Consider the following 26,207-nt stretch of genomic DNA (forward strand, 5'->3'; position numbering starts at 1 on the left):
CATGCATCTTCTCCCACAACAACAGATGTCCCTAGGGGCCAATCAGCAGAACAGGGGAGTGCGTTACCTATTGAGAAGAGTCTTCTCATTGGCCTGCTCACCTCCTTTAACTCTGATTGGCTCCAATCAGTAGGAAAGGACAGTGAAGCATGTGAGAAGACTCTTCTCAGTGACCAACACTCTTTCATGCTGATTGACAAGTAAGATGCTGGAGACAAAGGGACCTGGCTGGGACTCTGCTCCCAAAAAAGTAAAAGGTCTAAGACCCCCTGAGACCCTGGGCGACTATAACTCTGGAATCTTAAGAGGAGGAGGAGAGGCCAGTTGTAGTCCAACAATTCTGATCAGCCCAGCCAGCCAGCCATATTAGTTGGGGCCCATGGGAGATGTAGTTCAACACTATCTGGAAGGCATCAGGTTGGGGAACACTGCTCACCACATGGTTTCATTTCTAAAACCTCAGAGTAAACTAGCAGCCTTCCCTGGTATTTTACAATGTGATCCCCATTAACTGAGATAAAATGCCACCACCTCAAAACCTGGAGGATCCCTGCTGGTCTGGGCTAAACTGTACTGGGTTAATATAAGGCAGCCCCTTCTACCTTTAAAAATTACAATATAGCTTCCAAATTATTCTGACACTAAGGCCTTCTTTTACTTGACTTAAATTGTGTGCTGATTCAAATGCACTATTTCAGTAAATTTTATGCCTGGTTATATCAGTGACGTTATCAGTGAAAATTGGTGAAGAACACTTATTTATTTAGACAATTTATATACCACTTATATTTAAATGAAACTCTAAGCAGTGTACAACATACGTTAAACATTTTAAACAGCAAATGCAACAACAGCAAAACTACACAATCTATAAAATACAATTGATAACTGAACAGAACATCCTCTTTAGTATCAACATTTAGGATAAACATTGCACATAAAAATGGATTACAAAAATACAAGAAAAATCATAGCAAACATAGTAGATTGAACAAGATATCCCCTCTGCTTCAATAATTTAATAAAGTTTAAAAAGATCAACCTTGTTTTTAAACATGGTAAATTGGACAAAAGAAAACCACTAGATAATTTCTCTGAGAAGAACATAGGATGATAAGATATGATTGTGCTGAACACAAAGTTCCTGACTTGAGTTTCTCCCTTTAAAAAAAAAAAAAAAACTTTTAAAAATAATTTTATTTATTTGACTTGCTTTTGAAAGAGTGAAATCATCTCAGTGTTGTTGGGGGAATTTCAGGCACAGAGAATGGTATTCACAGAAACTCACTGTGAAATTGCCACCTGCAGCCCTGCTCTTAGAAGCGTACCCACTTTTGCCTTACTGATTCTTTGGAGGCTCATGTGCCTGCTTTTTGCAACTGTAAAGTTACATTCACTGCTGACAAGGGACTTTACTTTTTCCCATTCAGCCGCAATCTGAATGTAACTAGCATCTTTTTCTTGTATCTATAAACAGCTGTTGGGAGTTAACATAATCTGAAGCTGTACAACAAGAGAGTAAACAGGCACCTGAGGAATTTATAAATAAATAAATAAGATTTTGTGAAATAGTTCATAGATTTGAGAAGAGAGAACTTGTCACTCATTTCATTGGAAGTGCACAAATATGCTCAGTGCAGCAATAATGTTATGTTTTGTGCACTTGGAAAATGCAACAGAGTTGCAGCCTTCAGGGAAAACATGAACTCAACAAATGAGAAACATGCAAGACATTTATTTGTAGCTGTGCATAAAGTAATTGTATTGAATGTGTCTGATTTATTTCTGTTGCCCACATCTTTTGTATTTCTAAAATGATCTGGCTGGTGTTTTTTCTTTGCCTTAATGTAGTTGCTGTCTGGTAGACTGCACAGCTAACCAGGATCTGTCTGCATTAGGAATGATTTAGTGGAACGTAGGTCTAAGTACACAAAAGGAAGGACCCAACAGAATGTAAGAGCTCTGCTGCCTTGTAAATACGCAATTATGTCTTTTTTAAAAAGGGAGTATTCTTTACTTTGATAGTCTCTAATGGCTGTTTTAAGGACATTAGAGTCTATTATGTCAGGGTCTGTAGTTAAGAGTACTTTTAGTTTGTAGATCATTGACCCAGTGAAACCATATAATGGAGCCTTTTCCAGTGTTACTGCATATCAGGTCACTGTGATGGACGTAAAGAGGAAATGGGGGGGGGAGTTTGGAATCATTAAATCCTTCTGAAGTACTGGTGGGAAACGGACTTCATCTGTGTCCATCTGGGTTGTCTTCCCCCCCCCATTATAATGGACAAGATTTAGCTTCCTGGGAAGCAACAAAAACAAATTATCACTCTTACAAGTTAATGAAGCTGCCTGCAGAATTGTGCTTTCATAAACAAAATGTGTTATGAGCAGAAAGGATCATGATTTCAAAGGTTGGTGCATTAACATTGGGTCTAAATTAATGCTTCATTGGGTACATGGGGAAAAGTAAAACCAAACTCCAGGGAACACACTTGGATTATTATCTGTTGTAGTACACCTCAGCTCCTTTACTGTAGTAATGGTTGTGGTTTATTATCTCTTCAATATTTGCTGCTGCAACTCTTGCAGCTAACACTGAATTTTTCCTACCTGCCTGCCCATGTTTAGTATGGCAGCCTGATGCAATAATTTTAAGATCCACAAAAATGCAGATTATATGGAGGCAGTTCATGGGTGGCACAAGCCATGCATGAGGCGAGTGATGTGGTGAGCATTCTCCCCCAACCCAGTCCATATACAGAACCTGACTAGATTGGCAGTTGAAGGACCACCTCCTTCCCTACATACCCTCTCAGATGTAAATATCAGTGCCCTCTCAGTAGTTCCACTGCCCTTAGAAGCACAGGGTATTGTAATATGTTTGGGTTGAATATATGCAGCCAACAGTTTTATTAAGTAGCAGTTACAACAATACATGTTTCGTTTGGACCTCCTTCAGCCATTCAAGCTCCACCCTCTCACCCCATTCCTCTGGAATCATCTCTAAACTCCCATTCTAATGTTTCTTGTAAAGAAATGTCTCTAAATTACTACAGTTCCTACATCTCCTTTTTTCTCAACCAAAGTAACAAACACTAACCGTCAAACATGAACTAAATTCTGTAGAGGAGAGGTTACTAGCACATCGCGCTAGAGTGATTAACACTCACTTCCCTGCTGTATCCCAGGCTTCTCAGCAAGTTTCTGTAAGTATCTGTGGAGCTTTCACCTTCCTTCCTGACCACTGGGACATCTCATCTTCCTTCACCTTATCTTCCATAATGTCATGCTGGGGAATAACGTTTTTCCTCCTGCCCCTGTGAACATGCAAGAGGTGTCGATGTACAGCCTGTCCCATTCCCACCAGCTGGAGAATCTGGATCACTCTTTGGGTGTGCTCAGAAATCCCAACAATTACGGCAAACTCTCTCCTTGAGCTGTCTGAACTAAATATGATTGTGGGTGCACTAGCTGTTGGACTGTGCCCCTCTGGTCCCAGAGATTGGAGCTGTAATTTCTCAAGCACACTTTGTCACCCGGTTTTAATCCAGGGAGCTCCTTTGCTTTTTTGTCAAAATGTGGTTTTGTTTCTGCTTCAGAGATTCTTTTTTTTTTAACCACTATATGGTCATGGTCCCCCATAAGTAATCCTTCAATTATGGGTGGTGTAGAGCGTATCTTGCTTCCCATGAGTAACTGTGCTGGAGACAAGCCATTGCAGTGGTGTACTGCTGTAAGCCAATAATGCCTTATATAAATCTCCTCTACTGTCAGCTGCCTTTTTCATCAGGTTGGATAGCCATTTCCACAAAGCCACTGGATTGGGAGTAATGGGGACTGGATGTACTGTGACAGTACATCATTTGCAAATTGCTTAAACTCTGAATTTGAAAACTGAGGTGCATTATCACTAAAATGTTCACATGGGATTCCATGCCTTGCAAACACTGCCTTCAGGCTGGTTATCACTGCCTCACTATTTGTATCATTCAGGTTGCCGATCTCTGGATATAGGGAGTGATAATCAGTAACTATCAAGTATGCTTGTGAATTCCAAGTAAAGAGATCATTCCCTACCTTCTCCTATGCTCTTTTTGGAACATGGTGTGGATGCAGAGGTTCCGCCTGCTGGATGGCTGGAACTTTAAACAAGTTTGCTACTGTGTTAGCAATATCCTGGTTCATCTGTGGCCAATACATTACCGCCTGTGCTCTCTTCTTGCATTTTTCAATTCCAATATGACCTTCATAGATTGTTCTGAGCATTTCATGTGAGAGGGTCCTTGGAATCACTACCTTGCTGCCTTTGAGAATCAGCCCATCTATTACTGAGAGGTCATGCCTGCAATTCCAGTGCTCCCATAGTCTTGGATCACAGCTGCTGTGGTTCTGTGGCCAAACTTCAAATATATTTCTTTTCAGGAGGCACATGGCATCATCGTTCTCTGTTTCTGCTACAATTTGCTATAATTTTCTATAATCTATGGGAAGTTACTGTATTATCAGGTCTACATATGCCTGCACCTCCATATCTTAAATATACTCTGGGTGCAGTGAAGGCTATGTGGCCCTGGACAGTGCATCTGCTGTAAACATCAATTTACCTGGTATGTAGGACACTGTCAAGTCATATTTTTGTAATTTGAGCATCATCCTTTGGATTCTCAAAGTACAATCATTTAATGGCTTTTCAAACAATGCTATCAGAGGTTTATAGTCAGTTTCTGCTTGCACTTTCTCTTCATAGATAAACTGGTGAAACCTCTGGCAAGTAACAGCTCTTTTTCAATCTGTCCATACCTGGTTTCTCCCTCAGTCAATGCCTTGGATGCATATGCCACTGGTTGCCAGTTACTGCCATAATTCTGCATAATCACTGCACCTAGCCCAGACTGTGAGGCATCCAAAGAAATCTTGAGTGGCTTACCAGGATCATAGAACTTCAACACAGGGGTTCTGCCAAGTTCTTTTTTCAAGATGGGCCATGCTTTCTCCTGTGGTGCATTCCAGTAACACTTATATTTGTGTTCAAGAAGTGTCTGGAGGGGTGTTGCTTTAGATGACAAATTTGGTATAAATTTACAAAAATAATTAACCATCCCTAGGAATCATTGCACATCATTCTTGGATTGGGGCCATGGCATCATTTCAGTAGCCTCAACCTTTCTGTTGTCATGTTTTACTCCCTCTTTAGAGACCACATCTCCCAACAATGTCAGTTCAGTGACCCCCAAACACACATTTTTCTTTATTTAATTTCAGATTTGCTGCTCTTGTTGCATCTAAGACCTTCTGAAGCCACAGATCATGTTCAGCTTCAGTAGAACCCCACACAGTGGTATCATCCATTGAGGTGTCAACTCCATCAATGCGCTCATATATTGTGTGTATTGTTCAATTGTACAATTCAAGCGCTGAAACCACACCAAAAGGGGGTATTGAATGTGCAGAGCTTGGAACTATCCTCTGTGAGTTTTAACTGCCAAAAGCCAGAGGAGGCATCAAGTTTACTGAAAAAGCAGGCATCTGCAAATTGTGCTGTGATTTCCTTCTTAGTGGAAATGCGCTCCCTCTTTATAGCCTTGTTAAGGTTGCTGGGATCAAGACAAACCCGTAACTTGCCGTTAGGTTCCTCTACAATGACTAGAGAGCTCACTCATTTTGTGTGTTCCTCAATCTTCTCAATGACCTGTAAAACCTCCATCCTTGAGAGCTCTTCTTGGAGTTTGTCACAAAGTGCAAAAGACACTTTTCTGCATGGGGATCACTGGAGAAACTGATTTATTTATTTGGATGTTATGCTCACCTTGTAAACAGCCATGTCCTTCAAATATATCATGATAACTCAAAATCAGTGTCTCATATTCCTGCTCTCTATTGGCTTGCATGGCCAGTACTTGTTTAATCAGTTGAAGCTTCTCACATGCTGCCAAACCCAGAGTTGGAGCCACCTGTTTAGAAATTATAATAAATGCCACTTGTTTCTGCTTTAAGACTCCCAGAATTTAGCACACTAAAATAATGCAGATTGTTTCTCTGTCAAATCTGGAAATTAATGTAACATATTTAAATGTTGGTCAACATTAGATAAGTGGAGCAAGTGGAAAATGAACTGCCAGAGTCAATTGCTATCAGTTCCAACATGGCAGTTGTATAAGGGTACTGGTGATAGTAGTAATAGTAGAATAAGGAGGAAGAGCCAAACCTTGAAAGGACTGTGCAGAGTCTTACTCATGACACACAAATACAATGCACTCTTGAACTTGATGCTCACTTTGTAAGTTATGTTTCTATTGTGTAATTGTAGTTCCCTAGAAAACTATTTTTAAATATAGAACTTAGATTCTGCACTGCTTTAGCATTCCTGTAGTTTGCCAGTGAACTCACTTGAGATCAAGTAATCTAATTGCTAGAAGTCCTTAGGTCATCTATGTGCCAACAGTGATGTGTACCCATCAACCTGCACTCAATGCATTATGGATTAATGCCAACAAGGCAAGATGGCATTGGTCCATCTCAGCAGATGATCCAGGAAGCCCTATCAGTGATTTCATAACCAACTAAGAAATTATTTCCAATAAGATTCCCAAAGCATTCAAATATTTACTTTTCCTGGGAAATAAGGAATAGTTTCTGGCACGGGCAAGATCATCACTTGCTTCACGTTATCTGCATCTATACAAAAATTCACTAATAGGCAAAAAAAACACCCTTGTGGTTTAAGAATGTATCTATAGCCAGCAGTTATTTCTATCAGACTTTAAAAAGCAGGGAAATTGGGCAGCTATAGTGAATGTACCAGCGGAGCAGGAGACCTGATTTCCTCTCTGAGATATTGTATTGCCCTACAAATTTGTCAAAATGCAAAGACAATTTGGGTTGGTCTTTTACAGTCCAATCCACTTCCTGTGTAGCTTGGAAGAATTTGGTAACATGTGCCTCTGAGCTGCAACACTAAAGGACTAATTTCTTACAAGATCAGAACAAGTGGTCTCCTGCTGACTGGCCTGGCCTGAGGGCACTTAAACTCTTTCTGCCAGAAGCAAATTGGATAGATTAAATGTTCCCTACCCAGGCCCTATCTGTTAGCTAAAATTTCTATCTTAATATCTAATCAGATAAATGTTTTTGTTTGAATTGTATGCTCCAAGCAACTGTGGTTGATGCTTAATGTATCATGCTTCATGATATCACTCAGGCCCGCCCCTATGACATCACTCGGGCCCCGCACCTGAAATCTCAGAGTTTGGAATGCTTCTGACCTGGCAATCCTAGTATACAACCACTTTTGTGGCTGAATCAGCCACATTCTGCTGAAAAAACAGCACCTAGGATCAGGCTATGCAACTATTCCATTCTAAACAGTGGCTCAATTTTAAATCAACAGTTGGTTATTTCATAGTTATGCTGTAAAGTTAAATAAAGAAGTAAATTTAACCCTCAACCTGAGATGGTTCCCGAGTCCCTCTCCACCATACCATTTACTTCCTCCCATGCATGAGGTAACTGCCATTCATTCTTATTGTGCAAAATAAAGCACTTGCACATAACAATGAGCACAAAACTTATCTTCTGTCACTGATAGATGGTAGTCCAGCCCTCAATGGCCAAATCTCACAGGAGGGTACAGTGGTGAAAACATAGAAGCCCTCTCTCCACATACAAGCCATCATAATGATGCCCTTTTTCATATGCTGTGACAAACACTACAGTAAAACATGTTTGATTTTATTTTCCACCCTAGATCTACGGAAGACCTTTGAGCAGGAGCCCCTTGGGAAAGAAGTATCTTTGGAACAGGAAGTCTTACTGCAGTGTCGTCCACCTGAAGGAATCCCAGTTGCTGAGGTGAGTGGCAACAGCTTTTCTTAGGGCGGAAAGTAAATGGTGGTAGTGGTGGTGGGACTGACACAGTTTATCCTAACTGAGACCTAATCTGTATCTAATGGTGCAGTGAATTAGGCGATGGCATGATAAATGGGAGGTAATGGAGATCTAACTGCCTGCTGCTGGTAGAATAGATTGATTGGGAACTGATTAATGGCTTCTGAGTCAATTAGAATGCCCCACTAGGCAGAGCTACAGGCAGTTTAATTTCATTCTTTTGCTTCCCTTACAAGAAATAAGAACACAGCAAAATTCTGTCTATTATCTCTAAGACAAACACTGGAAAGAATTTATGAATGCATCACCGTTATCTTCCACGCAGCCATCCCTACCTTTTTCAACATGCTACCATTGTGACAACAAGCTTTCACATACATTATTAAAACTTTTTTTTAATGCTGCTCTTTGTTTTACCGCTATGATCGTGCATATGGCAAATCATTCATGCTGCATGACTATAAAAATTCACATGCTGTGATTTGGTAAGAAGCTAGAACAAAGGAAGAATATGATCCATCTTTTAATGTTCCATGTCTGTTTTGCTTAATAGCAATTAAAAACACGTGAGTGGGTATTATGTTATCTGTCTTGTGGATGTAACCCTACCGAGAAGTGGAAAAAGCAGCCAATGTTCAGAGTGTGGACACCGTCTGTGAAGAATACACACACCCCCGAACCTGGTGGTTGTGCTGTGTATGAAATGTACTCTTTCTTCTCGTTCTTGATAGAAGAATTACACTAAGTAAATAATGGGTTCGTAATACAGTTCATAATATAAGGTGTGTTGAGTTCTGCTAGATCACTAATTGTTTGGCAGCACGTCTCATTGAATAACTTTTGAATTCAGTTCAGGGCATACATTTCATAAAATCCTGAAAGTACATTTCCATACTGAGATTCTTCTGAACATATTTATCATATAACACTTTTCAAAATCCAGTCAGGCCGCTAGGAGTGGTATCTAGCTGCAAAGAAAGACAAAGATATTGTTGCATATATACTAATCACAGGGCACTACTACAACCAACATTAAGTGATTTAAACGCCCTCTCCCAGGATTTCAGTGGGAGAATCATGCAATGTGTATAACTCTGGAATTATTAGGATTCCCTCTGAAATTAATAAAACTACCTTTCCAGAGTCCAGCACAGTCCTAGTGACCCTTTCAAGTGCGTAACTAGCATATGCATAATTCTCTGGCCCGGTTTGCATGTCATACTAAACCAAACCATGGCTTAATGTGAATGTGTGGGCTTCAAGAGAGATGATCCCATCATCCCCCATCATCATGCTGCTGCACAGCACTATGCCAAGCTATGGTTTGGCTTCGCATGTCTTGGTTGCAGCTTGTGTTTAGTCTGGAGAGAGCTAAACCATGAGCATGGATTTGGACAACACTAAGACAAGCCATGACTTAGCTGTGTAAAATGCAGCAACAGAACAACCATGATGGAGCAAGGGAGTTGCAATCTATGGGAGTCTTCACACTTGCACATTTGTGCTAAGCCTGTTGTTTTGCATCGAACTAAGTCATACTTAGAGTAGACCAACTGAAGTGAATGGACATGACTAAATTAAATTTAAAACACTGAGTTTAATGCAACCCACTGAGAAATTTTCTTCTAAGATAGAGCTTTCAGAAAGGTAAAACTGCACTTTTGCTAATCAAAAGAAAAGTTGAAAATTAATGATATTTAATTCCCCTATTTCAAAATGTTACCTCTCATTTTCTCCATTTGCCAAATGCAAAAATTTTGCCAGCTTGCTTAAAGACAATTTAGGATGTCAATGTTTTTGTAATCTGTTTTGATAGCTGATTTCTCAGGAGTCTCTACATCTTACCTGAGCCTCCCGAGGAAATGACAGCTTGGAGCACATCACAAGTTCAGCAAAACTGTATGCAAGCAACAGGATAAAATAATATATGATTAATTTTATTTTACTCCTATATTTTCTTTCTTTGCTTTCTTATTTCCTGCGGGCAGAAGGAGGGGGAGGAATAATAATTCAGTGGAAAGATGGGTTGACTTCTAATAAGCCATAGCATTCATCAGTTAATATTCTCAAGGAGAACTTAGTTTCTTTGCTCTGAACATCCCACCAGTCAGCTCTTGCAGAGTGACAAGAGTATCTGTAATAGGGCATGTCATGTCGCAGATGCATGGTGGCACTTAGGGACTTCATGACCTCTGAGCTGAGATTACTCATGATTGGTAGATTGTCTGTGTGCAATACTACATGCATAACACACATCTCTGTACCTCCCAGTGTCTCACTAGCTAGTTCTATCCAAAAAGCAGAAAACCTGATTGTATGCCAGAGAGAGAAAAGGAGACATAATGATTAATGGAAAGGAAGCTCTCACTTTTGTTGTGCATAGCTTGCCAAGAAATATTAGCACCTTTTTAGGAGGAAAAAAATTCAAATTTTTAAAAAGATTATTTAAAAGGTTGCAAAAGATGATACTACAAATCTAGAAAGTTACAAACAAGCCTTGTTTACAAATGCTGCACCTACACACACAAATCCCTCAGTAAATTCCTCCAATTTCTGTCCCATATGCATTCATTGCATTCAATATTCATATTGATTTTAATTGCATTTTATTGCTTCTTTTATTTCTTTATATGCTGTATTTCAATTTGAATTCCATAGAATTCAAATTGTAATAAAATAAAACACAACATAAATAAAAGGAGCAATAAAAATACAATTAAAAATCGTACGGTATCTAGCAGTGCATGGCAGTTGGTACAACAGGCAGAAAAATCATTGTGGTCTGCCAGAACCCTCACTGACACCCATGTGGCCCATGGGGGAAAAAGCTGGGGAACTACTGCACTAAAGCCAAACGTGGAAGCAGGGAGGTGGTCATAAGGAGGTGGCATGCATTTGAAATGAATGCTTGTGGGAAGAGATGTCTGGGAACTCCTGCTTTGTGGTATCTCTTAAGAAAAACAAAAAAACTTTCCTCAGGAACTACGCAACAACAGTATTATGAAATATTTATTTCTTTGACCTAATTTTTCCCTCCAGTAAAAGAGCTTTCTTAAGCTTAAAGTAGGTTCGCTCATTCAATACATTTCCCAGTGCCTCTTTAAAGTCACCTACCCCAGCACAAAGCACACAAGAGTTATTATTTATTAGCCTTGTAGCTTTGCAGAAGTTTGCTTTCTCCTAGTTTTAGCCCACAAATAACCAAAACTGGCATGTTTGAGACAAGGAGGCTAGTGCACCTTTTTTTAGTAGACTAATAATTCAAGGTACTTGTTTGCAAGGATGATTTACTCTTGAAATATATTATGGAAAAAAAACTATTTTAGCCCTTATTTTAAGCCAGGGAATAACCAGGAACACATGAAGTGGTAATTAAGAGAGCAGTACCTTTGAGCATGTACAGACTGCATTTCTGTCACCACTTGCTAACTGAAGCCTGCCCCTAGCCACTAAAACTGGGATTAGGTGAGGAAGGCTGCAGGCTGTAATCATTCTGTGTAAGGAAGCCTGCACCTTCCTAAAATGCCTCTTAAAAATGCAGCACTGCCTGAACTCTAGAACGATCATCCCCTTGCTGGCCTGTTAATAGCTGCCGTTCTTCCACACCGTGCAACCCTCTAATTCACTTTGTCAAGCAGAAAAGATTGACGACTGCAAGCTAATTGGCTGTGAAACCTATTTGTACTGCAATCGGGGCAGACACCAATTAACACTTGGCAGGTCCAAGAGTCATCGATGCAGCAGCTATTCTGAAGAACTCTGTTTAATGGCTTCTACCCACCCTCCGTTGGTTCCATTGCCTTCTCTTTTTTGTACTTTTTTTTGCTTGTTTTTGAAGTCAGGAGGGAGATCAAACACCCAGATTGGAGATTAGCCTAATAGAGCTTCTGTGTAGATTTCTTCCAATGCTATTAAAAGAACAAAAGATCAAACACAAATGCGTATGAATACCTTAATGTGGAGTTTTATTGCTGCCACTAGCTGTAACTGGCAAGATAAAGTTTTGAAAGGGAAAAACTGGAGTGATAAAAGATAACTGGGTAGATTGAAGGATTACATGATTATTTTAATTTGAAGATAAATGTGTTCTTTGTTTAAGGCTACATTCATTTGTTTGAAAGACCTTTACTGTAATATTATAGTTAACAGAGTAAGAAACAACTATTGGAAGTCAGACAGCTAGCTGTGTCCCTGACGATGTAAACAACACAGTCAGGTACTATTAGTAGTACTTATTTTATTTTATTATTACATTTATATCCCACCTTTCCTCCAAGGAGCTCAAGGTAGTGTACACAATTCTCACCCTTCCCATTTTACCCTCACAACAAACCTGTGAGATAAGTTAGGCTGAGAGACCGTGACTGGTCCACTGAGCTTCATGGCTGGCTGGCTAAGCAGTTGATCCCTGATTCCCCAGGTCCTCATCCAACACACTTAACCATAACGTACGTCCAGTTGCTCTGCTAAGAAAAGCAAATCCACATCCCAGCGTATTAAAATGTGTACTTTCTCATTAAACAAGCTGTGCATTTTTGTCTTAAGCTGCATCATATCTGGAAAAGTGTAAAATCCAGTGGGCAGCTAAGTTCAGATCTGCACATTGGTGTGAGAGTTGTAGATCAGGTCATATCATAAATGAATCTGTAAAGACTGAGTTCCTCAAGTATCCCTAGTCCATCATGAAACTCCCAGGGCTGGCTAATGGGAGCCATCCACTATGGATAAATGGCAGGAGGACAGATCCTGTTGTTCAGAAGACTGGATGTACAGTAGTGGAAAGGTAGCCATTGCTCTGTCTCTCTTCAGCAAAACTGCACAATTTTTGATTCGCCATGATGAACACAGGTCACCAGATGCATACATATGTATTTAAAATCTTTTATGTCCCACTGTTCCTCCCTAAGGAGATCAAGAAAGTAGATTTCTCATAATATTAGAACTGGGGGCTGTCCTGTTAAGCTGAGTGTTGCTGCGAGGTGGCCAGGTTTGCTTATGATACTAAATTTAGTTTAGAGAAAAGATGAGTCAGAGGCGACATGATAGAAGTGTATAAAATTATGCATGGCATGGAAAAAATGAATGAAGAAATTTTTTTCTCCCTGTCTCATAACACTAGAACTCATGGACATTCAATGAGGTTGAATGTTGGAAGATTCAGGACAGACAAAAGAAAGTATTTCTTCATGCAGCACCTAGTTAAACTGTGGAATTCCCTCCCCCAAGAGGTAGAGATGGCTGCCAACTTGGATGGCTTTAAAAGACGATTAGACTAATTCATGGAGGATATGGCTATCAGTGGCTACTAGCCATGATGACTGTGCTCTACCACCATAGTCAAAGGCAGTATGCCAGAGCTTGGGAGATTACTTTTAAAAAGTAATAAATTACAGTTACATGGCCCAAAAAAGTAGTAATTACCGTTACAATTACAATTGCTCGGAAAGTAACTGATTACTTTTCCTCCAAAGTAATCACTACAATTACATTCGTTACTTTGGAAAAAAACGCCTACAAGGTGCTGGCCTTGGCTGCTGCACATCTGAGTAGCCTAAAACAACATTAAAAATAAACAAACATATACAGAGGTAGTAGAATAATTATTTTTATTCATAAGATAGCAATAGTGGCCTCTCCGCTGGTAAGGGTGGTGGGGAGGGTGGCTGAGGCCACTACTCAGATCTTTGCACGTTAAACCAAGTGCAATCCCCCCCACTCAGCCAGCCAGCGTAAACTCTCTCACTCAACCACCTCCCAGACCCTGCCCTGCCCCCAGTTCAGGGACACTCACTCAAGCAAACATTTTCCTCTGAGATGCAAAAAAGTTAAAATACTGCAAATGCAGCACAGTAGCCAGAGAGGGTGGTGGAGACCACTTTGTGTGCCAAGTGCAAACACAGTGTGTGCACGCACACACGCACGCACACACACACGCTTAGTCATCTTTCACCTCCACGGTTTTTTATCTCCATTCTGCTGCTGCCTCCTTCTCCACCTTTATCCATGTTCTTGACCTCCGGCTCCTTTTTCCCTCCACTCCATTCTTCACCACCACTATCCATTTTTTTTAAACAATTGTTTTCTCCACTCCGCCCCGTCTCACTCTCCACCTCCTCCCTCGTCGCCTCCTACCCATCCACAGAGCATAAGGGAAGAGCGGCGCTGCACAGAAGCCCAGTTTGAGGCACATGATCTTCATCCACAAATCCCCCCCAAAGTAATGCCCAAAAGTAATGCTGGAAATATTACAATTACTCCACAAAAGTATTAAAATTACTCCTAGTTCTATTACAATCAAAATGTAAAGGAATTACCCACTCGTTACTCAAAAAGTAATGAATTACAAGTAATTTGTTACTTGTAACTAGTTACTTCCAAGCTCTGCAGTATGCTTCTGAAAACCAGTTGCTGGAAGCTGCAGGAGGGGAGAGTGCTCGCTCTTGCACTCAGGTCCTGTTTTCAGGCTTCCCATGGGCATCTGGCTGACCACTGTGAGAACAGGATGCTGGACTAAATGGACCACTGGCCACATATGTTCTTATGTCCTAAGACAATAATAGCCTCCATTTAAAAATGATTCCATTTAAAAATGCAATTAATATTGATAATGGAAGAATGGCTATTGAAATTATTGGACCTAACAGATTTGATGAGATGGATTAATCAATATGTTTATTTGGACTATGGTTATGACAATAAGATTATTATTATTATTAACGAGATGGATTAATCGACATGCTTATTTGGAGAAAAATTGATAGATATATTTCTTAAAGAATTGAAACCTCTCTTTGACTTTTTGTGGAAAGAATAAAGTAATGTTTATGAGATTTGATGATTAATTAAGATAACTACTGGAGGAAAGTGATTTTATAATATAATTTAAGAGACAGGATTGTTATATATTGTAGACCTATAACTGATCTGCGACAAATGGGAAGTCAACATTTTATTTTTCTGTTTAATCATTTTTGTTTTGTTTTGTTTTTTGTCTTTGAATGTTTTATGATTTTGTTTTGTTTGTTTTATGAAAATTTGAATAAAAATTATTGTAAAAAAAATGATAGCTTGTTTTAAGAACAGAAACAATTTAAGAATAGGAACCTCTGAAAAATTAAGTGAATAAGGCAAGGTGAGTGTACAACAAAAGCCTCTTCTTGAATAGCCTCCAGAAGTCTGCTCACTCAGGGCTTTCCCTGATTGAGAGTAGGTTTTTCAATGACTGCAATCACCCTATAAGTAATCCTGAGGGGGAAAAACAGGCTGTATAGTAACATGACACTTGAAGAGTTAAATATTAGAACTAGTCTAGAGTTAGACTGCACCCCTTGGACTTTCCTGTGCTCTGATTTTGTGCTTCAGTTGTGTTCTCTACCCAGCCAGCATGCTTTTTATCTGCAATAAGAAGTAAATGTTTGTTTATTCTTCAGCTTACCGGTAAAGGGTGAAATAAAGAGATAGCTTAAAGTGATCTTAAAAAAAACTACCTTAAGGTACCCTTTACTCTTTTAAAGCACTCACTATACTCACAATCATAGCAGCTATATTTTCTTCTTTTTATTATTATTTTATTGCAAAGAAAGAAAACAGCCCAAGAGGAATAGAAACACTGCTGTGTGCACTACAGTTAGCTGTCTGGCTGGCTACCTACCTGTAACACAGGCCTAATTTTTTATTTTCCCAATGTATGCAGCTCAGCATGAGGCCTTTCCAGGGTTTCCAGGCAGAAAAATCAACCCAGCAACCAGAAAAATAAAATAAAATAAAATAATTGCTTTCCACAGTTAGATTCCAATCCTGGTTGATATAGCAACCAGTTAAAATGTTTTCGCTTGATTAAGAACATAAGAACATAAGAAGAGCCTGCTGGATCAGGCCAGTGGCCCATCTAGTCCAGCATCCTGTTCTCACAGTGGCCAACCAGGTGCCTGGGGGAAGCCCGCAAGCAGGACCCGAGTGCAAGAACACTCTCCCCTCCTGAGGCTTCCAGCAACTGGTTTTCAGAAGCATGCTGCCTCTGACTAGGGTGGCAGAGCACAGCCATCACAGCTAGTAGCCATTGATAGCCCTGTCCTCCATGAATTTGTCTAATCTTCTTTTAAAGCCATCCAAGTTGGTGGCCATTACTGCATCTTGTGGGAGCAAATTCCATAGTTTAACTATGCGCTGAGTAAAGAAGTACTTCCTTTTGTCTGTCCTGAATCTTCCAACATTCAGCTTCTTTGAATGTCCACGAGTTCTAGTATTATGAGAGAGGGAGAAGAACTTTTCTCTATCCACTTTCTCAATGTCATGCATAATTTTATACACTTCTATCATGTCTCCTCTGACCCGCCTTTTCTCTAAACTAAAAAGCCCCAAATGCTGCAACCTTTCCTCGTAAGGGAGTCGCTCCATCCCCTTGATCATTCTGGTTGCCCTCTTCTGAACCTTTTCCAACTCTATAATATCCTTTTTGAGATGAGGCGACCAGAACTGTACACAGTATTCCAAATGCGGCCGCACCATAGATTTATACAACGGCATTATGATATTGGCTGTTTTATTTTCAATACCTTTCCTAATTATCGCTAGCATGGAATTTGCCTTTTTCACAGCTGCCGCACACTGGGTCGACATTTTCATCGTGCTGTCCACTACAACCCCGAGGTCTCTCTCCTGGTCGGGAGTTCAGACCCCATGAGCGTATATGTGAAATTAAGATTTTTTGCTCCAATATGCATAATTTTACACTTGTTTATATTGAATTGCATTTGCCATTTTTCTGCCCATTCGCTCAGTTTGGAGAGGTCTTTTTGGAGCTCTTCGCAATCCCTTTTTTGTTTTAACAACCCTGAACAATTTAGTGTCATCAGCAAACTTGGCCACTTTACTGCTCACTCCTAATTCTAGGTCATTAATGAACAAGTTGAAAAGTACAGGTCCCAATACCGATCCTTGAGGGACTCCACTTTCTACAGCCCTCCATTGGGAGAACTGTCCGTTTATTCCTACTCTCTGCTTTCTGCTTCTTAACCAATTCCTTATCCACAAGAGGACCTCTCCTCTTATTCCATGACTGCTAAGCTTCCTCAGAAGCCTTTGGTGAGGTACCTTGTCAAACGCTTTTTGAAAGTCTAAGTACACTATGTCCACTGGATCACCTCTATCTATATGCTTGTTGACACTCTCAAAGAATTCTAATAGGTTACTGAGACAGGACTTTCCCTTGCAGAAGCCATGCTGGCTCTGCTTCAGCAAGGCTTGTTCTTCTATGTGCTTAGTTAATCTAGCTTTAATAATACTTTCTACCAGTTTTCCAGGGACAGAAGTTAAGCTAACTGGCCTGTAATTTCCGGGATCCCCTCTGGATCCCTTTTTGAAGATTGGCGTTACATTTGCCACTTTCCAGTCCTCAGGCACGGAGGAGGACCCAAGGGACAAGTTACATATTTTAGTTAGCAGATCAGCAATTTCACATTTGAGTTCTTTGAGAACTCTCGGGTGGATTGTCCAACGTGAAGGAAAATCTAAAGGTTAGGGACAAGACTAGAAGGAAGGACCCTCAAGGAGATGTTCACAAATACACCCTAAAAATATTTATTTTCTTCAGCCATTCCCTCACACCTTCTCTACCGGGGGGGGGATTGGCTGGCACTATGCACCTCCCTCCCAAAAAACCCCACCTTGAAATGTGGCTGCCCCTCCTAACAAGAAAGGCTGGCTACAGGGCTGCTGTGAATACTAGTTTCTGAGAATCATACAAGGGGAGATTGCTGTTGCACTCAGGTCCTGCTTTCTGGCTTCCCATAGAAATCTGGGGGTCCACTGTGAGGATGCTGGACTTTATGTTTCTTTGGCCTGATTCAACAGGGATGTTCTTAAGTGATAGAAAATATATGCCAACCTACCAGGGCTTAGTAAACCTTTGCTGCCTGCTTAGGATTGTAAATGACCAGTTATCAAGCACTGGCAAGATATCATATATGGCCCATGGACTGTATTCAGTTTGGTGGCTCATACGTTCAACAGGCCTGCTTGGTTGTGTCTGGAATAGCCATCTCCAGAGGCTGGAGGGGTTGCTCTATGAAGGACAGAAGGTCAGGCAGAGAGCAATCTTCCTTTTCATGTTGGTCTAAGCTTTATGGCAGGAGTGGGGAATCTGTGGCCAGCAGTGGATGGCATGATGTGGCTGCGACACTCATCTGACATCCATCCAGCGGAGAGCCAGCTGGGCTTCAGGACTGTGTCTGTTGCCTGTAGCTCCTTATCATCCCTATGCTGCAAAAGGTGACCATTTGTACAGAAAGCCACGCCAGTGGTTTCCATCTTTCCTTCCAGCCCTTGTTCTGGTGGGCATTGGCTGCCCTGTATTGGTTTCCCATTATAAAGCAATATAGCCGCAGTCGAGCAGTTGGTGGAGGGAAGGGGTAATGCTGTTTGAGAAATGGCAAGAGGAATATGAAACTTTTAATAGCTCTGGCTTTTCCCGGGGCTGCTGCAGACGTAACACCACTGGTTGCTTAGCCATAGTTAATGAATCGGTGCATAGCACCATGATTAAGTTTTAGATTAGAAATATTAACCATGGTGAGAAAGAACTCAGGCTTTCCCTGTTAATAAAGGCTCTGATATCAGATGACTGATCTGTGTGCCCACCTCTGAAAAACAAACAGTGTTAGTCTTTATTTATGCATTTATGTTTACACACTTTTACTCCAAAGAGCTCAAGGTGACATGCATAGCTACCCCCCTCACAATTTTATCTTCATAAGAACCTTGTGAGGTAGGTTAGGCTGAGTGACAACGACCTTGCTCAGTCACTTCATGGCCAAGCAGTGATTTGAACCCTGGTCTTCTAGGTCCTTGTCTGACACTGTAACCACTATGCCAAAGTGGCATGAGATTGCAAAATACACACTTCTTTTCCTGACTCATCAGTCTGAAAGGTCCACACATTCTGTGCAGGAGGCACAGAAAACCAACTATCACCTTTGTCACATTACGTTTCTGGTCTGAACTAGACAACACTGGCAAAAAGTTACGATTCCCTTTGTTCCTCACCAGCAGAACCGGAATGCAATCTTGGGCATTGAAAAATAGCCAGGGGCAGTGGAGATCCATTGGTGCAGAGCATTTATAATACCTTTAACAGAGCGTTGTCCTGGTTAATAATGGGGGCTTGGATTCTCTTTTAAAACAAGCTCCCTCCACTAGGTGTCTTCTAGGAAGTACAAGCCTTGTTGTCTTTCTTATCTTTGGAACTCAGAAGCTCTTAATTTTAGATGAAATCCAGAAATCTGTGAGGCTTCTGTGGGAATGATCATAATCTCTGCTTGTTGGCCTGGTGCTTGTTTATTTCACACCAGTCTTTTTGAAATTGCTGAGCTCTTTGGACCTGATTCTTTTCTGAAACCATTTAGCATGCACAAATTCTGCTGTTAGCTGAAACTACTGTTTCCTATCTGTTCTGAGCAAGGTATTGTTTACCTAGAATCTGTTTAAAAGTGTGGATTTTCAGAGGGCTGGTTCTGATTGAACCCTTTGCATACATACCAAACATTTCTCATACTTTGCATTCCAAAGAAGTGGAAATCCTGAGCAATCAGTCCTTGAGCTCTCTTCTGCATCCACAGTTCCTGAGAAACGTTTTTCATTGATTTTCAGCACTGAGCAGCAAGCCCAGTAGTAACACAATAATTTGAAGGACAAATGTTCCAGATACATCATGGTTTATGTGTTGTGGTGTTTGCTGGTAAGCATTTGGAAATGTTCAGAGTAAGCTTTTAACTATACCATAAGCCATTTTGCATGTGTGGATGGGAGTGGTGGAACTAGGAATGGATGAATCTCCCCATTTCAATTTCTCTTAGTTACCCCCCCCCCAAAAAAAATCTTAAGTGCAGTTCTTCACACTTCCACTTAAACCTTAGGATTTTTTTTATTTCTTAAAAATTGTCCTCATGAAAATTCATCAGCATTTCAGTGTGAATTTCTCTTGATACATACATTTTTGTATGCAATCTTTCTTAGCATACACATTTTTGCAATCAATTTTCCTTAATATAATGCATTTCTTTATGTTGTTTTCATTTAATATATGCATTTTATGCACACGTCCCCTAATATGCAAATTTTGATGCAGATTATGTTGTTAGAGAAGTGCAGAACACAATTAAGAGACTTGCAAATTTCAAAGGATGGCTGCATTTCAGCTCGCATGTTGTTTCAGGAAATGTGAATTAAGGTGAACCAAACCAAATTTCTCCCCCACCCCTTTGTGAAGTGCATTACAGCAGAATTGGGCCTAATATATCACCATCAAGTTTATATTGGGAAAAGACATTTCAGCATTTTTCTAAAGGCAAAGAAAATTTGCTCTCTTTTTTTCTTTCTAGGACACATGCTGATCTTCCCAAAGTCACACCGCCGAGTTATTAGCAATTAATTCCTTTTCTCATTGCTTCTGCTCTTTTCAAAGATGTCCCAATCTCCTTGGGAGTGAGAAACACTCGCCAAGTGAGGCAGCCTCATCAAATTAACTCCTTGTGATAAGGTTATAGATCAAAACATCAATGAGATCTAAGATTAATTAATATGCCATAAGCAACTAAGTGAAGTTTTGCATTGGAATGTGCAATTCACTGCACATTCAACAAGGGGATAATTGCATCACTAATTATAAAGGGGCTGTTTCTCCCAAAGAGTTTAATTGGAGAGCATCAGCTGTAAAACTTGGTGACCCAATTGGGCTGCAACACTGCCGCTGTACCTGCTTAAGTCAAGTTAGATGTGGTGGGGGGAGGTAAAGGGGCAGTTACTGTGACGTCAAGCAATCATGTTTGCTTGCCAAGGTGGGATGAGCATGACTCTAATTTTGTTCAGCTGGCATTGTCTGGGAAAAAGCTCAGAGCAGCCTGGGACTTATCCAAATACTCAGCATCAGGTGGCTGCTGTGTCTAATTGATTGTTAATATAACTGCTGTTTGCTTTGTTTGATGAGAGTGCTCCTGTTTTTTTGCTGCCGCTGTACCTTGGAACGCCTGTGTGTATGCATTTCCATGCAGGTGCTTTTGTCACCCTAGCTGTGTTTTGTATTCCGTTCAGAAAAGGGAAAGCTTTTTATACAGAGAGTGGAGAGCTGGAGGGGGAGATGGCTATGAATACTGATTGGCTGATAAGTGGCATTGTCACTTACAAAACTGTGTGACACATATGGGAATGGAAGGAGATTACATAGATCTGCTATGTACATTTTAATTGTTATAAGGGAAAAAATCACAGATGGAAACTTGGACTGCAGCTGAGTGTGAGGTCTGCTTCCACTTTCCTTCTTTGTACCCAGCTGGCCTTGCCTGACCTTCCTTTGCCTTGGCCCCACCCAGGCCCCCTTTTCTTCTTATGGCCCCCCCTTCGCTTTCATCCCTTTCTATTATCGATTGCTTTGTCTGTTGGGTTAAATCAGATACCTGCTGCCTTCCTTGCTCCTTTTCCTAGGAGGATTTCATCAGGATTTGCCCCACCATCTTTTCCTTGGCCCTTGCTTCTGGGATATCTTTCTTGGGCCTTTTGCTTCATCTCCTGACCAGGACCTTGCCTGCATCTACTTAGTGAGTGTGTGAAGGCTAATCCAAAATTCTCTTCTTTGGCTTTATCCAACCTTTCTTTCTATGGGGTCCCTCCCTGCCTCGCCCATTCCAGCTTCCTTTAGGCTTTTTCATGCATTAATCTGAACACATCTATCTGTATCATGCCCAAGTGTTGGTGCAAAAGACTGTACTCTTGTCGATTTGTACAACTTAGTTGTGTACACAGAGTGTATACTCATTGAACATCATGCAAATAATTGTACAAGTGTACAGCTCAACTACTCTTGTATGCAGATACACGGATTATACACTCATTGTACCATATGTTTATTAACATTTATTTAATGTTTATTAAATAGCATGCTCATTGGTTCTGGCTATTTTCCAGTATGAGTGCCAAACTGTTCCTTGGGTAAACAGAGAGCAAAATAAAACCCGGTTATTATTTCACACTGTAAGTGTAGCCTCCATATGTTATACTGGCAACAGGGATAAACTCTCTCCCTGATTCTTTATATGGTATAAGGAATAGCGTGGCTGAAGAATGACTACCTATGGAAATATGTTGATCAGGAGGATTGGGGTGTAGCATGGAGAGAGTACTTCATTGCAAATTATATTGATGACAGCAAAAAGTGTGCAGTTTTGCTATGTGTGGACAAAAGATATATGGCTTGGTCAGAAGCTTGGTAGCACCTGACAAATCCAGGAACTAACTGAAATTGTCTCAAATCATGACAAGTTCATGGCATCAGTCATTGTTCAGTACTCTAAGTTTAAAAACCAAGCAAAACATGCTTCCTATGTTTTATGCAGTGTGTGCATGCATTGTAGCTGGCACAATAATAGACAAAGTATGTTCTGTGGGAAGGAGAAGAATGCTTCATTTGACATAGCAGTCCATGGTATTTGTATTTAAAAATGTTTAAAAATTAAGTATATGCCAATCAATTGATATGCCTTTTTAGTAGATTAAGTTAACCAATTAGTTGACCTACCTCTAGATCCCTAATTCAACTTCATAGTAGGAAAAAAACCACTGATTTGGTTTGCCTGCCCTCATTTATACATGCAATTCATTATTTTAACATTAAATTGTTGCTCACAATGTTCTAGAGGCCTGATTAGGGCTGTGCAAGACAGTCCTTGTGACAATTGTGGGTTTTTCTCTCTTGCTGATGGCTGTTGGTCTCACATTTCATGTTGGGTGACATGTGGCAGGTTCCCTCAGTTAATTAGAACAAATGTGCCAATTATGTTAATATATCTTCCAATGCCTATCAGTGAATAATTAGAGACAACACATCTGTCTCCCACCAGAGAGTAGGGTAGAGAGAGAAAAATGCAGGAACTACAAGGTACAGAGCGCTCTAAATTGCTGCCATGGTAGATTGTACATTTCTTCACTATAAATGCACAGTGCCATGAAGGGCTTGTGGGGGAGCATGTGGGGGAGCATGGCATTATATGCAATCAAATTTTCCTTAAAATGGCTTATTGGAGGAATTATGTTGGTAGACTCAGGTGTTGTGTTATAGCTAGAATTCTGTAACTTCTGCAACACTAACACTAGTGTGGCTGGGTTCTATTATAGTGTGGGTGTCACAGATGCTTCTTTATGGCCAACAGAGTGCTTCAAAAAAGCAAGGGAACGTCATTGAGTATTTCTGCCTGTGATGTCACCACTGTGTATGATGGCAGGGCTGGCCTGCTCTACCCTTTGTGGGGTAATTTTTCACATATTGCAGATGGAGGGGATGAAAATGTTTTACTCACACATAAAGCTCCTTCAATTTCCTTTTGTGCGAGCCATTATTAAACCAGGAAGCCTCTAGTTAACCATAGTTTCCAATTTCATCTGACCTGGGAATCTATGGTTACCTGCTTTGGAATAAACCAGAATACACAGTCTGAAGCTGGTTTAATAATCTGACTTGTTCTGAAGCTGATAATCATAGTGTCCTGGTTCAGACAAAATGAGAAAATATGGTTAATTAGAGGCATATTAGTTTAATCACAGCTTACACAAAAGGAGGAGCAGAACCAGAGATTGAAACAAGCTTGCAAATCCTTGAGTAGGCAAATGGTGAGCTGGTATATTTGGAACTATTAGAGCCTGCCTATATGTAACATTTTTTGTCGAAAGTAAGGCAATGACAGCAGAGAATTCTAACCCCCCACCCAAGATAGCCAGGAAGGCACTGTAGAGAAAGGCAGGAGTTAACCTTCTTTCTGTATACTTACATTATTATCTCTTCTAATAATAATTGTCTCTGCTGCCCTCCCCATAACACCTCATTTTTACTTTTTTTTTAATTTATGCCTTCTAGGTAAGGTATAGATACAGTGAACATAATGCTAAGCCAAACTATGGCTTAGCTGAAATGAACACATATGTAGACTCCTGGAAAGGAGATTACACCCACTTTACTCCTCCGTGGTTGTTCAGAGGCTGTGCCATGCCGAGATAAGCTCTGGTTTGGCATAATATATCATCCAAACTCCAACTAATGGTTTTTCTGTCTCTCCAGACTAATCACCAGTTGTAACCAAGGTTTGTCCTATGGTTTTCAGCTCATGGTTTGTCATAGTTTGTCTGGGAGAGCTAAACTATGAGCCTGAGTTCAGAAAACATGGCTTAGCGTAACACAACAGCAGAATTACCAGGGGAAAGCAAAATGGCTGCAATCTTGTCTCTGGGAGCCCATACATTTGCTCATTTACACTAAACCATACTTTGGCTTAGCATTATATGGCAACAAGGACAGTAGCAACAGAGAAATCCACCAGTTGCTATCAGAGTGAGAAGACTTGGATTCACAAAACAAACGTGATATTCACACATCTAGCAATTGAACACATAGCAGCTATGGAGGGCCCTGATCTGGATTGGATCCATGGTATTGTGAAGTGGGGCTTTAACCCTTTGCCATGACATGGTGCTTCTATTGGCACCAAAACTAGAAAAAATGAATTTGACCACATTGCAGGGGTATCTAATGCTAGGTAGCATAATATAGTAACTATAACATACTATATAAATATAATATAGGGCTCCTAAATTATTGAAATAATATGTAAAAATGTAGATGAAGCAGTAGTTTTTTTAAAAAATATATCCGAATTCCCTTCCATTCTCCTGAGGTAACTGCAATGTGCATATTCTATCTGGAGCAATTGTTGTTTGCCATATATAGTACTCTTACCAGTGAAATTATAACTGCCTCATTTTTAAAAGGCCCTACAAGTAGATCCAGTAATATTGGTCAAAGCCCTAAGGAGCTTGAAATGCAATATCCTGCCTTTTATGATAAATTATACACATAAAACATTGGCAAACAGTTTGAATTTTCGTTCTTGGAATGTGTACCCAGCACTTTGGAAGAAATAAGCTCTATAAGAGTTCTGAAAAAGAAGGCATAGCAAGGCTTGACTTTTAGCAATATTATGAAGGTGGGACGAGGGAAGTTAGCCTAAGCTACAAGAGAAAAAGCCAAACAGGATGCATTATTAGAGAATTTATTTCAATCATCTTGTTCTACCTCTTTCCTTTGGGGAAGGGTTATAGCTCAGTGGGTACAGCATGTGCCTTGCATGCAGAAGGTCCCAGGTTCAATCCTCAACAGCTCTAGGTAGGGCTGGGAGAGAATCCTACTTGAATCCCTGGACAGTCACTGCCGGTCAGTGTAGATAATACTGAGCTAGATAGACCAAAGGTCTGACTATAAGGCAGCTTCCAGTGTTCCAACCTGACACTGTGCCCCATATCTCAGCTCCACGTTGCTTGTCTCATGACTTTGTGCAGTTGTGCTCATATTATCTAGGTTCTCAACTTACCTGAGCCAGGTTTCCTGTTTTCTTGCATCTATAACTTGCAAAATTTTGTTTTTTTCCCTGTACTTTTTTTAAAAAAGGTAATGTATTTTCATTTATTTCTGTGTAGACATGTATAGAACTGTGTTGTTTGTGTTTCAAAATTTGCTTCTCTGCATTTAGCGTCGGTGCCGATTCTCTGTAAAGGAGGGTGTTTAGTTTGAAAAGCATCATGGTTTTATTGGTATGCTTTCTGCAGCAGCTGAAGTATGCAATGTATTCTGAAGTCCTTATCAATTGTTATTACAACAAAGTTGTAAAAGAAAAAAGGCTGATTATCATCCTTATTTGACAAATAGGTATCAGAGATATGTATGCTACACAGAAATCCATTCCAATAAGTTCAGTTGGACATCTGACCCTGTCAGCAGGCAAGAGTGACACAACTGCCTCAGGTCTAGCGACAGCAGTCCCATCACCATTTCTACTGAGTCTCCTAAGCTAGTCAGCTGCCCTTAAGTACTGCAGTGATGAGGATAGGAGGTGATGTGCATGCAGATGTGAACCAGACCTAACTAAGCACAAAGCATATGTAACAAAAGATCATTTCCAAAATTAAATAGAACAGCCAATCCAAATGTGTAAAGGAATGAATCAAGCTTTATGTTATCAAAAATGGGGAGACATTGACTGCCTGTATGAACAACTGCTCATAGGCATCTCTGTGACTAAAATAAGATGGAGGGGACTTTGTTGGCTTCCAGACTCCTCGGGCAGATGTTCAAATGGTTTAGGGTAAAGGGAACGTTTATCAGGACAAACCAGGTCTTTCTTAGTAGTGAGACCCCTCTGTGTTCCATTGGGTTGGCCAGGGACAGAGAATATTTTTGTTTTTCTTCATTTGATTAGAGTGCTGGGCATAAGTTCCAATGATCCAGTG

General features: G+C 40.4%; 1 protein-coding gene across 2 annotated transcripts in view; it reads left to right on the top strand.

The window, feature by feature from the left end:
* UNC5C (unc-5 netrin receptor C) overlaps nucleotides 1-26,207 on the top strand; it is a 526,682-nt gene that overhangs the window by 394,604 nt on the left and 105,871 nt on the right. For both annotated transcript variants that reach the window (XM_061582981.1, XM_061582982.1), the window contains exon 4: nucleotides 7,747-7,850. In XM_061582981.1, the coding sequence (XP_061438965.1) occupies nucleotides 7,747-7,850 (104 nt within the window). The remainder of the gene's footprint in view (nucleotides 1-7,746; nucleotides 7,851-26,207) is intronic.

This window comes from Rhineura floridana, chromosome 9 (genome assembly GCF_030035675.1).
Source record: "Rhineura floridana isolate rRhiFlo1 chromosome 9, rRhiFlo1.hap2, whole genome shotgun sequence".
In the NCBI taxonomy this organism is placed as follows: domain Eukaryota; kingdom Metazoa; phylum Chordata; class Lepidosauria; order Squamata; family Rhineuridae; genus Rhineura; species Rhineura floridana.